Consider the following 13310-nt stretch of genomic DNA (forward strand, 5'->3'; position numbering starts at 1 on the left):
AGTGGCGGACGCTGGTAACGAAGGTAAATATTGGGTAACCAAGGAAAGGGCTTCTTGGTTACCCGATATTTACATTGGTTACCAGCGTCCGCAGAAGCCGGCTCCCTGCTCACTGCACATTCAGTTGTTGCTCTCTCGCTGTCACACACAGCGATGTGTGCTTCACAACGGGAGAGCAACAACTAAAAAATGGTCCAGGACATTCAGCAACAACCAGCGACCTCACAGCAGGGGCCAGGTTGTTGCTGGATGTCACACACAGCATCCAGCAACATCGCTAGCAACATTGCTGTTGCGTCACAAAAGTCGTGCCTCAGCAGCGATGTTGCTAGCGATGTTGCTTAGTGAGACGTGGCTTTTAGTCTGTATCTTGACTATAAGGCGGGCTTTGCACGCTTGCGACATCGCAAGCCGATGCTGCGATGACGCACGCGATAGTCCCCACCCCCGTCGCAGGTACAATATCTTGTGAAAGCTGGCGTAGCGAAAACTATCGCTACGCCAGCTTCACATGCACTCACCTGCCCTGCGACCATCGCTCTGGCCGGCGACCCGCCTCCTTATTAAGGGGACGGGTCGTGCGGCGTCACTGCGACGTCACACGGCAGGTGGCCAATAGGAGCTGAGGGGCGGAGATGAGCAGGATGTAGACATCCCGCCCACCTCCTTCCTTCCGCATAACCTACGGAAGCCGCGGTGACGCCGGTAGGAAATTTTCCTCGCTCCTGCAACTTCACACACAGCGATGTGTGCTGCCACAGGAGCGAGGAACAACATCGGACCGTCGCGTCAGCGTAATTATGGATTACGCCGACGCTGCACCGATGATACGATTATGACGCTTTTGCGCTCGTTAATCGTATTATCTAGGCTTTACACACTGCGATGTCGCATGCGATGCCGGATGTGCGTCACTTTCAATTTGACCCCACCGACATCGCACCTGCGATGTCGTAGTGTGCAAACCCCGCCTAAGTGTGAATTTTCTTTGCTTTGTGAAAAATAATACAATTGTGAGAGTAAGGGGTACTTTGCTCGTTGCGACATCGCTACTGCGATATCGCCGGGGTCAAATCGAAAGTGATGCACATCCGACGCCGGTAATGACGTTGCAACGTGTAAAGCCTAGAAGCACCGATAAACGATCGCAAAAGCGTCGAAAATCGGTAATCTGTGTAGTTGCGGTCATTTCCATAATTTTGCTGCAGCGACAGGTACGATGTTGTTCCTCGTTCCTGCGACAGCACAAATCGCTGTGTATGAAGCCGCAGGAGCGAGGAACATCTCCCTACCTGCGTCCCGCTTGCAATGAGGAAGGAAGGAGGTGGGCGGGATGTTTACGTCCCGCTCATCTCCGCCCCTCCACTTCTATTGGCCGCCTGCTGTGTGACGTTGCTGTGACGCCGCACGACCCGCCCCCTTAGGAAGGAGGCGGTTTGCCGGCCAGAGCGACGTCGCAGGGCAGGTAAGTGCGTGCAAAGCTGCCGTAGCGATAATGTTTGCTATGGCAGCTATCACAAGAGATGGCATGTGCGACGGGGGCGGGGACTATCGCGCTTGGCATCGCTACAATCGGCTAGCGATGTCGCAGCGTGCAAAGTACCCCTAAGGGCGGCGTTACATGAGACGATATATCGTGCAATCGCATGAGCGATCGCACCCACCCCCATCGTTTGTGCGTCACGGGCAATTTGTTGCTCTTGGCGCACAAAGTCGTTAACCCCTGTCACACGTACTTGTGCTGCCCCCATGCCAGCAGCCGGCGCTGCTCGGATCCGGGGCCTACGGTACGGCTTGAGGGGTTCCCTAGATCCGGGGGTCTCGCGGTCACTCCGAATAAAAGGGGGACGTATTTGTATGGGATTGATTGTAGAATGTCTGTGACGCCAAGCACAGTGTGTGGTGAAGTGGGACACCACCGCTGCTGTTGTGGGATACCCGGGGGAGATGTAATGGCAGCCGGATGTTAATCCATCCGTGGGTAGGGATGGTTGCCCTGGGGCCCAGTGTCTCTGTGCAGGATATGGCGACGGCAGGGCCTTGCACGCCCAGGTGAACCAGGGGATAGTTGGTTACTCACAATTGAATGAATCACACGAGTCTTTTGGCAAACCAAGGTGCTGGTGGCCGGCTGCCGCGGCAGGTTGTACTCTGGTCCTCCCACCTGGGCTGGTGGTCGCTGTCCTTTCCTCTGCACTGTTTTGTGTATTGTGGGCTGCCTGGTTTGGAACTGAGGAGTCCACTCCCGGCTTGTTGTGTTCCTGAGGAGCCGTGCCCGCTAACGCTGACTCGTGGGATCAATGGGCCCTGGCGGTTGCCCTATCCCTCTCTGTGGGTGGTTGTCTGCTTTTGGGACTTTGGTTGGGACAGGACCTGTAATGCTGCCCTCAATCGATTAATTAGCTAGGCCGCTGGTTTCGGTCCTGGCTTCAGGGTCCGAGTACCCCCTCTGTGCACGGTTTCCGGTCGGGTCTCCGGTGTTGGTAACGGTGGGCTCCAACCCTTCTCTAGTCCTCCTCGGATCTGCTGAGCCGTCTTCCCGTCTCCTGCCACCTAGCCAAGGTACCAGGGCTCTGACCCTGGCACCATTCAACTGGAACTTCCTCTGCTGGAGCTACACCTAGCTCCAGCCCACACTCCTCTCCACTCGAACTCCAAAACTGAACTAAGGCTTAACTGCTTGTTTTCCCGCCCCGGGCTGTCAAGACCCCTAGGTGGGTGTTCCCTAACCGCCTGGTCCCTCCCACTGGTGTGCCTGTCTTGCCCTAAGGGGGGGTGACTAGGGTTTCAGGTCGGCTGTGTGTAACCTTGGTGAGGGAAGGTGATGTGCGGGGGCCTATGTGTGACTACCTGGTTTTGCCAGGGTATCACATACTTACCTCACGAACGACCTCGCTGTGGGCGGCGAACATCCTCTTCCTGAAGGGGGAGGGATGTTCGGCGTCACAGCGACCGCCCAATAGAAGCGGAGGGGCGGAGATGAGCGGGACGTAACATCCCACCCACCTCCTTCCTTCCGCATTGCCAGCGGGACGCAGGTAAGCTGTGTTCGTCGTTCCCAGGGTGTCACACGTAGCGATGTGTGCTGCCTCGGGAACGACGAACAACCGGCGCGCAGAAGGAGGAACGACTTTATGAAAATGAAAGACGTGTCAACGAGCAACGATAAGGTGAGTATTTTTGCTTGTGCACAGTCGTTCGTAGCTGTCACACGCTACGATATCTCTAATGATGCCGGATGTGCGTCACGGAATCTGTGACCCCGACGACATATCGCCTGATATATCGTAGCGTGTGATGCCGCCCTAACTCTTTGAATGTATTTTTTTTAAAAAATGTATTACTGTATGTCAAGGAAATTATTTTTAGAAATGTTGCATTTTTCTCACGGACTACTAAGTTATACGCTCCTAAACACGAGGAGTATAAATCTAGCATCGCTTGGCTAGTGTGCAAATAAAAACAGTAATTATATGTAAAAAAATTACATTAACCTAATTTAAAACAGGTAATTTTCTGATGACACATTCTACTTAATAAAAAATAAGAGCGAATACGGAAACTTACAAACCACCAATTCTCAATTAACATGACAGTTATGGTTCTAAATGAATCACAGAGGAGTTCAGAAAGCCCACGGGAGCATATGTTTGCTATTATATAATTTCCCTCTTCTAAATCAGAATTGATGAATAGAAATGGTTAGCAGGTAAGATACTGTCATGTATAATATATTTACTACCGAATACTGACCCCTGACAGGAACATAACATTAAAGGCCCTGTCACACACAGAGATAAATCTGCGGCAGATCTGTGGTTGCAGTGAAATTGTGGACAATCAGTGCCAGGTTTGTGGCTGTGTACAAATGGATCAATATGTCCATGATTTCACTGCAACCACAAATCTGCCAAAGATTTATCTGTGTGTGTGACGGGGCCTTAACGGTTAGACAGAACACTTATTAAATTCCAGCTCTCTAATTTTAACATCTGAATATAACAAAAAAATGATCTAGCTATAGGACCAAGTGGAGTTGCATTGTTCTATCCTAAACTTTGCTAATGTCCAGCCACTGTCAAAGCAAAATTTATCTGACTGGTAGGTGGGGGGCTCGGTTTTGAACCCCCACCGATCATATATTGATGACCTATAGTATACTAATGCCTTTTCAGGCTGCAAACCTATACTAAAGCCCTTCAAGGTGCAGAGCAAATGGGACTTACATGGATCATCCATCATCAAATATTACATTTCACTGTTAGATTAGGTAAAGCATTATTTTTTTATGTGTGATTTAAGATATTCAAGTTTTATCAACAGGACAATCCTTTAATTTTTTTGTAACGCCTTTCATTCATTTATTATTCTATGCTTAGCCCTATATGTTGGGACTTACTGTTTGCCCTATACAAGTTCCTATACCCTAGATCATAATTTGAGTATATACTAGGACTAGTTAGAACCAGATATCACTCAGCAGGGTGCCATTATAGCATTTCGTAGGGTGCCAAACTCTGCAGGTAGGCAGGGATACATTTTTATAGGGCCTTTTAGGGACAGTTATAGGATTACTTAATAGGTGCCTTGCTATCTATCTCTTAGGTTTTATTTAATTTTAGCTTATTAGCTACAGTGTATCGCACTATATACTACTGTATTTTAAATAAAGACTTTTATAAAGGGTATACTTATTCTGTTAGTCCTTAGTTACGACTAGGGATGATTGAATACCTCAGATATTTGGCTACGCCCATATTCGACGAATAGGTCACCGCTGTTGGACTATTTGCGAATATTCGATACCAATGTAAGTCTATGGGAAACCCGACTAGTTGCCGAATAGCAACTATTCGGGCTTCTCATAGACTTACATTGCGCATCGAATATTCGCATAGCAGAGACCTATTCGTCAAATATTCGCGAAGCTGAATATTGCCAAATATTTGTGATATTCGATCATCCCTAGTTACGACCCTTTACACTATTGGGAGCAGTTTTCACTTAATGCTTTATTTTAACTTTCTGTATGAAACATTGCAGTAATATATAATATGCACTTGATTATTTTTAGTGGAAAATGTTTATATCAGTTGTGAGGAATCACTCACTTAAGCTTGCTTCGTGAGGTAAAATCAGTAGTCCAGCAAGTTTATTTCAAACACATAAACCAAGTCTCCAGCAACATAACATAAGCCCTTTACTGGCTTCAAAAGGAACACAAACATAGGCTACGGTCTGTTCCCGCCCAGGATAAGTGAATCCTCTCTCTCAGGGATTCCTTCCAGAGGTATAGCAACCTCCACACACTGACCATGTGGCAACAATTAGACACCATTATAACATATAGGACACACCCATGGGTGGAGGTATGGGAATAGGCCGACAAGCTGTTATGAATCTCATAGTACTACAGGTACCAGCATCACTATCTTACACAGTCTACATTTACAACTGATTTTGATGTCATTTAATGTACTATATTTTTTGTAAATGTGTTACTCTGCTAATAAATATACCATTTCAGACTGAAAACTCTAGCTGCAGTTTATACAATGCTCTGACGTGGAATGATTATGCCATAAAAAGCAGCTGTGGAGAACAAGAATGGAACCTTGTGCAAGAAGACCACTTTGGCCACTAATTTGATGGTATATATGGTATGTCTATAATGTGCTTACCTGGTTGAAACTAGTTGTGATGTACAGAAGTTTACTGGACTGAAATCCGCTTTTCTTTCAAAAATCAATTGATATTGCAATTTCTTAAAGGGAATATGGCAGCACGTTTTTGCTCCCCCATCTGAGAGCAGCATAATGTAGAGACAGAGACCCTGATTACAGCGATGTGTCACTTATTGAGCTGCTTGCTGTTATTTTGATAAAATCACTGTTTTCTCTGCTGCAGATCTAGCAGTTATTTGAATTTATAGCAGGGTTATAATGAGCTCATGCAGCTGCTGGACTACCTGGCAGCACACCAAGTAGTCCTCTAATGGTCATCTACTGCTGATTAATTAGTGATTTTATAAAAGCTACACTAAGCAGCCCAGGGAGTGACAGATTGCTGGAATCAGGGTCTCTTTTACTTCATCACGCAGCTGTTCAGATTGGGTGGTAAAAACCTAGTGACAAATTCCCTTTAAAGGGGTCCTGTCATTTCTAAGATTGTTGCTCCAAAGGCTCAGAGATTAAAAAATAAAACAAAAACAGCTTTTACTCACAACGTCTCCCCACTGTTGCCATTTTTCTTGATCGGTTGCAGCGTTAGCATCACATCAGTAGTGCTGCAGCCAGTTACTGGCTGGCTGCCCGTCGCACTGTCTATGTAGCGTCTCTGCTGCAGTTGCTAAATAAAGACCATAGCAGCAGAGAAAGATAGAACTGGACCCCAGCACAATAAGAGCTATTTTTTTTTAATCCCTAAGTTTTTGGAGCAATAATCTTTGAAAAGGTCAACCCTTTGAATTCACCACTTGTGGTGTCACAATAACTTGTCTTCATGACACACTTTTGTAACTTTCTCTAATAAAGAGATAAAATTACCTAAGGCTGATGCGAAGAAGCGCTCAATCACAGAAAGCATGACCCCATAATCTAAGTAATGATGGCACTTCCTAGCAAGCAAATGTAAACAGGTAAAAACTGAACATGAGATATATGATAACAAATAAAGAGACAGTTGCAAATGGCAAATGAAGATATGATTTTTTTTTAATCCGAAGAGAGGCATTAGAGGAGACAGAGACGCAACATTAAAAAATACATCTTGACATTGGCTTTTGGGCTCACATACAGTCCCCGACAGAAGTTCTGCCGCTTATCCATGTTATGTAAATAAAAGCTTATAACCTGACTTTAAATTCATCCATTGGTTTCAGAAATTACTATTTTGAAAGCTGAAACCCTCCCAAATTTGGTTTAGGTTATGAAAATAAAGTTGCTGCAAAGCTGAAATATTGATCATTTAATGAACACAGAAAGGTCAGATTTTTCCAAGATAAAAGTTTTGTCGCCTTGTCATATAATGCACCCAATCCTAGTTTACATCCTCACCTGTGCTCTCTAATCGGTTAATTAGTGGGTGTGTATAAAAAGAAATCCAGCACCCCAGACCTTCACTTGAACTGCAACTTGACCTCTGACAACATGCCAAAAATCCACCCTGCGACCATAACCTTGATTATTAAGAGGCTGAAGACCAGATCTACTGCAGAGGTGGCTGGCACCTTTAATGTGTCTCAACGTCAAGTACAAAGAATTAAAAAAAGATTTGAAGAGACTGGAGATGTTTTTGACAAGCCCAGGTCCAGCAGACACCGCAAGACAACTGCTCAGAAGGAACGTTTGTTGGTTAGAAAATCCAAAGCCAGCCCCTCTTCCACTGCAGCAGAGCTCCAAAAGGCCTGGTCACCTCAAGTCCCTCTGTCAACTAGAACAGTTTGTAGGATTCTGTCTCGAAATGGCCTCCATGGTCGAATCAGTTCCCAGAAGCCAGCACTAAACAAAAGTCATTTATAAAACCGTGTGGCATTTGCCAAGTCCCACAGCCTGCTAAACAGATGGATGTTGGAAAAGTGGCAGAATGTGGATTTCTCTGATGAATGTTTAGTTGAATTACACCACAGCCGCCGCAAATACTGCAGGAGACCTACTAGAGCCCGTATAGATCCAGAAAACAGTTAAGTTTGGTGGTGGAAAGATCATGGTCTGGGGTTACATTCAGTACGGGGGTGTACGAAACATTTGCAAGGTGGAAGTCAATATCAGTAGCCTAAAATATCAAAAAGTATTAGCTACCTATTACATTCCCAATTATAAAAGGGGTCAAATTCTGCAACAGGATGGTGCTCCATCTCATACATCCATCTCTACAACAAAGTTCCTCCTGGCAAAGAAGATCAAGGTGCTCAAAAGACTGGCCAGCCCAGTCACCTGTCATGAACATCATTGAGCATGTTTGGGGTAGGATGAAAGAGGAAGCTTGGAAGACAAAACCAAAGAATCTAGATGAACTCTGGGAGGCATGTAAGACTGCATTCTTTGCTATTCCTGACGACTTCATCAATAAATTGTATGAATCATTGTTGAGCCGCATGGATGCAGTCCTTCAAGCTCATGGAAGTCACACAAAATATTAAATATGGCTCTAATACCACAACTTCATTCACCAATGTTATGCAGCATATCTTTGTATTAGAAGTTAATTATTTGTTTGAATTCCACATTACTTTCTGTGGGTGACAAAACTTTTGTCTTGCCAAAATCTGACCTTTCTGTGTTCATTAAATGATCAATATTTCAGCTTTGCAGCAACTTTATTTTCATAACCTAAAGCAAATTTGGGAGGGTTTCAGCTTTCAAAAGAGTAATTTATGAGACCAATGGATGAATTTAAAGTCAGGTTATAAGCTTTTATTTACATAATATGGATAAGCGACAGAACTTATGTCAGGGACTGTAAAACTGGCCCTTTTATATGGTAAGTATCACAATTTTCAGACATATTTTCTTAGGAGTAATGTATGTTTAGATTCCTATATTCATTGTTAACATTTCAGTATATTCCTGTCTCTTTATTTGTTATAATATATCTCATGTTCAGTATGCACCTGTTCACACTTGCATGTCAGGAAGTGCTATCAATCTTTTATTTACACTTTTGTAACTTCAAAGTATGTTATCTAAAATGACAACAATACAGCCCCCTATATACATAGTATAAGGGCTCTTTGATTTCTAATTGCCTATTTGAAGACTGTTACAGTCTCACCATGGATAACTAGACATTTCCACAAAATTTTGCACAAAATGCTAAACCACCAGTGATTGTGAGTAGAAAGCAGTAAAACTCCTTTAAAGTGATCTAAGAAAGTAGGCACAACTTTTTTTATGGTAAGAGTGGGACTCTTTGCCTGCAGGGTACCTGTGCACATATGCACATTTGGTAAGCTGGACCCTGATGATGACTGCCTAATAGTAGAATGCAAGATCTGTGCTACGGCAAGACAAGACAAAAAAAAGTCAGCTGCATTAGTACCTTTTAGTCATAGCAGTTGTTGGAGTAATTCTCACTTCAATTAAAGGTTTCTGAGATTCATTCTACAGCACCAGTGAGAATTAAAGAAATAAACAGGCATGTGATTTCCAAAGCTCTCTTAAATTTTAGTTTCAACCATCTTTAATTGAAAAGTTCAAGACAATAACATTTGAAATATGACATTACAGTGGCAGTGGCATATGTATAATTTATAGTGTCACGGCATGAGTCAATCAACAGTATAATATTCTCTCCTAATAACCACGGAAAATGAGTAACTTGCAAACTGTTTCGTAGTGGAAAAGAGTTATGAGCTAAAAGTTTGACAGGCATATAGAAATATATGAAATGAGTGGGTGCCATAATGCGACTTAAGGGGGCTTTACACGCTACGATATCGTTAATGGTTTGTCGTCGGGGTCAAGTTGTTAGTGACGCACATCCGGCGTCATTAACGATATCGCAGCATGTGACACTGACCAGTGACCTTAAGCGACCTCAAAAATGGTGAAAATCGTTCACCATGGAGAGGTCGTCCCAAACTCAAAAATCGGTAAGGGTTGTTTATCCAGTTGGTTCATTGCTCATGCGGCAGCACACATCGCTATGTGTGACACCGCAGGAGCGAGGAACGTCTCCTTACCTGCCGCCAGCCACAATGCGGAAGGAAGGAGGTGGGTGGGATGTTACGTCCTGCTCATCTCCGCCCCTCCGCTTTGATTGGCCGGCCGCTTAGTGACGTTGCGGTGACATCGCTGTGATGCCGAACGTCCCTCTTCCTTGAAGGAGGGATTGTTCGGCAGTCACAGTGACGCCGCCAACCAGGTAAATATGTGTGACGCTGCCGTAGCGATAATGTTCGCTACGGCAGCGATCACAAACAATCGCATGCGCAACGGGGGCGGGTACTTACACGCTCGCTATCGCTACAAATTGCTAGCGATATCGCTACCGTGTAAAGCCGCCTTAAGTCTCGAACATTCCTGTTTCATGAAACATTGTAACTGTCGGAGAACCCAGACCTATTTAAGGAATCTATGGAACTGGAACAAGAATAGCAGACAAGAAAGGGAAGGGAAGAGGGGAAAAAAAAAAAAAGAGAGATACTATGATGTCACCCCTATCTGAACCAGATGCTGCATATCGGCAGTGATTAGATTGGCCAAGATAAAGCTTACACGGAGGTCAAGGTGCCCTAAGTACTACATTGACATAGAGATAGCATTTACCGCCGTGTCGCTTGTTAGCTGTGAGTGTAACCAGGGGTCCCAAGTCTTATGGAATGCTTCGACTGTATCATTCCTGATGGCCTCTATTTTTTCGTAAAGCATGATATTATGGACCTTTTGTAGGACCATGCTGCTCGAGAGGGTGGACGACTTCCATTGACTGGCTATATGTATTTTGGTAGCAAGGGTAATAAAAGTAATCAACCTATGACAACTATTACAGGTTCCGGCGGGTTCTTCATTGAAAAGCAACACCTCTGGTGAGTCGATGTTGCGTCAAGTGCTAAAATATTTAATAACATTTCCCATGGACTTCCATAGATCTGCTACTATCCGGCAATTCCACCAAATATGGGCCATGTCACCTATTTGTCCACACCCTCTAAAGCAGCTGTCCGAGGTTCTAGGATAGACCGCCCTCAGGAAAGTCGGGACATAGTAGGCCCTGTGGAAGAGCCTAATAGATGTTTCCGACAGGGAGATTTCATGGCTACCTCTTGTGAGGTTCGTGTAGCACTGGTTCCATTGTTCCAGGGTCATTGAGAACAAAGCTCTCTTAAATTTTAACTAGAATTATCACTTTTATATTCCTCTAAAATATAGATTTACCACGCATAAATGTAGACGTTTTTTACATGATAACAAATAGTAGAATGCATAACTGCATAATAAGTAAAGACATTCCCAGCATCCAATCAGCTATGCCACATTCATTCAACAAGTCTTTGTTACAAAATTGAAATCCCATATCCTAAGAATGTTTTGGCAGGTCTGAAGATATTGACTCTTTCCTTACTTTAACACAGTCTACCAAACCAGTTTCTAAACAGATTTTCTTACAAAAAGTATTGTTCAAAATTCAATAGAGTATATGAAAAGTCGTGTCATAAACGAACAATAGACCTGTAAATATGTCTATTATGTCTATAATTCAACTGTAGTCGTGCCCCATTTTGTTTCTCCTTTGGTTGAAGTGTAGGCCCACCTCAACTGTAGTCATATTACAATGAAGAGGCGAAGTAAAGACGAGTTAACAGAAACTGACTGCAATGCAATTTTGGGAAATTCTTTTGCATCCTGGCCACTTGGTACAAGCTGCTGTATGGACACAGAAAAGAGGCTGACAGAGGTGAAAATTACACAAATGTGTGGTAGTTTTTGATCCAGTATAGTTAATATGTTTTTTTTTTGTTCCATTGAAAGGGAACCCCTTTACATTTTATTAACCTAAATAATAATGTATAGTTATTTTTAAACAATTTGTTTGTGTAATGCTTTTGTAAAAAAAAAAAAATTAGAATAAAAAAATCCATGTCAATTACTAAGCCATATTCACAAGATCTGCTGTAATATTTCTTTCTGCTTTCATCTTTAGGAAGAAGAAAGATATGAGTAGTTTTAACAGCACAAGACCTTCTTACTTTGTCCTCTCGGGTCTTACTGATGATCCTCAGCTCCAGATACTCCTGTTTATTTTATTTTTGACATTTTATGTTCTAACCTTGCTAGCTAATATTGGCATCATGCTCACCATCAGTGGAGATTCCCGGCTTCATAGTCCAATGTACTTTTTCATTAACAACCTTTCTTTTTTAGACCTTTGTTACTCTACCATCATCACACCAAAGACCTTAGCTAATTTCCTGTCATCTACAAAGACTATTTCATTAGTTGAATGTGCAATGCAGATGTATCTGTTTGGAGCTTCAGTTACGCTTGAATGTTTCTTGCTAGGGATAATGGCTTATGATCGCTATGTTGCCATCTGCAACCCACTTTTATATATGATAATAATGAAGAAGAGGTTCTGCAGGCAACTTGTAGGCTTTGCTTACCTTGGGGGTTATCTGAATGCATCCATTCATACGTCATGCACTTTCCAATTACCATTCTGTCGGAGCAACAAAATAGACCACTTCTACTGTGATGTCCCACCGCTTTTAAAGCTCTCTTGCATTGACACCACCGTAAATGAGCTTGTGATGTTCATTTTTGGAGGTCTTGCTGAAATCAGCTCTTTAACCACTATCATGGTGTCATATAGCTATATAATATCAACCATATTAAGCATAAATTCTCAGCAAGGAAGGAAGAAAGCATTTTCTACTTGTACATCCCACCTTATGACAGTTGGCATATTCTACAGTACCATTGTCTTCATGTACTTACGACCATCTTCTAGTTATGCTATGAGCCAAGACAGAATTGCTTCTGTGTTCTATACGGTTATTATTCCCATGCTTAACCCATTAATCTATAGCTTAAGAAATAAGGAAGTCACAAGAGCATTTATAAAAATCAGAGACAAATATAGAACTAAGTTGTTACTATAGTGTATGTATACTTTCAGGGGCAACGTTACCTATTGTAAATCATTTGAATAATTAATGAGTTACCTGGTTTTCAAATACCCTATTAGAAAATTCAGAATTAAACGATCTGTTCCACAATACTATTGCAGGTGGTGGAAGTGAGTTACTAAATATGTGTAACCACTAGTGATGAGCGAGCACTATCATGCTCATGTGCTCAGTACTTGTAACAAGCAGTTGGACACTCGGAAAGGTTTGACTAGTGTCCCGAGTATAATGGAAATCAATGGGAAACTCAAGTATTTTTCCCAAGTAGCTTCCACAAAAATGCTCCAGTTCACCATTGACTTCTATTAACCTCGGTACTCGAGTCGAGCCCTTTCAAGAGTCTGACTACTTATTACGAGTACTGAGCATGCGAGTATGGTAGTGCTTGCTCATCACTGGTAACCACCAACACTACACATATTGGGTGGACATTCTGAGAAGAAAATACAAGAATAATTGATGCTCTTTCCCCATGACTCACAATCCAAAAACGTCAGTGGCTGGATGACAGATGCAAGAGTCTGTCCGGATCCCAGAAACTCACTCAGCTTTTATGCACACACACTGATTACAAGCAAACAGGTCACAGGTGAGGCTATTACCTTTATTAGCCATTCAAACCCATTTGTGTCTACTTCTGTGCATATAAGACTGCTTTCACACATCCGGTTTTTGCTGTGCG

At 43.2% G+C, this 13310-nt stretch overlaps 1 protein-coding gene across 1 annotated transcript; it reads left to right on the forward strand.

Moving 5' to 3' along the window:
- Positions 1–4187: 4187 nt before the first annotated feature.
- LOC142289961 (olfactory receptor 5AP2-like) lies at positions 4188–12937 on the forward strand. Its single transcript, XM_075333906.1, has 4 exons — positions 4188–4270; positions 5528–5660; positions 11644–12559; positions 12812–12937. Exons 3-4 carry the CDS (start codon positions 11657–11659, stop codon positions 12935–12937), a joined length of 1029 nt encoding a protein of 342 aa, XP_075190021.1. The 5' UTR covers positions 4188–4270; positions 5528–5660; positions 11644–11656.
- The last annotated feature ends 373 nt before the right edge of the window (positions 12938–13310 follow it).

Source organism: Anomaloglossus baeobatrachus, chromosome 2, assembly GCF_048569485.1.
Source record: "Anomaloglossus baeobatrachus isolate aAnoBae1 chromosome 2, aAnoBae1.hap1, whole genome shotgun sequence".
NCBI classification, from domain to species: domain Eukaryota; kingdom Metazoa; phylum Chordata; class Amphibia; order Anura; family Aromobatidae; genus Anomaloglossus; species Anomaloglossus baeobatrachus.

Excerpts from the sequence above, each read along its gene's own strand:
- LOC142289961 (XM_075333906.1), top strand. The coding sequence starts at position 11,657 with ATGAGTAGTTTTAACAGCACAAGACCTTCTTACTTTGTCCTCTCGGGT. Across the intron at positions 12,560-12,811 it reads AGGAAGTCACAAGAGCATTT|AAGCAGTTGGACACTCGGAA; the intron begins ATAAAAATCAGA and ends AGTACTTGTAAC.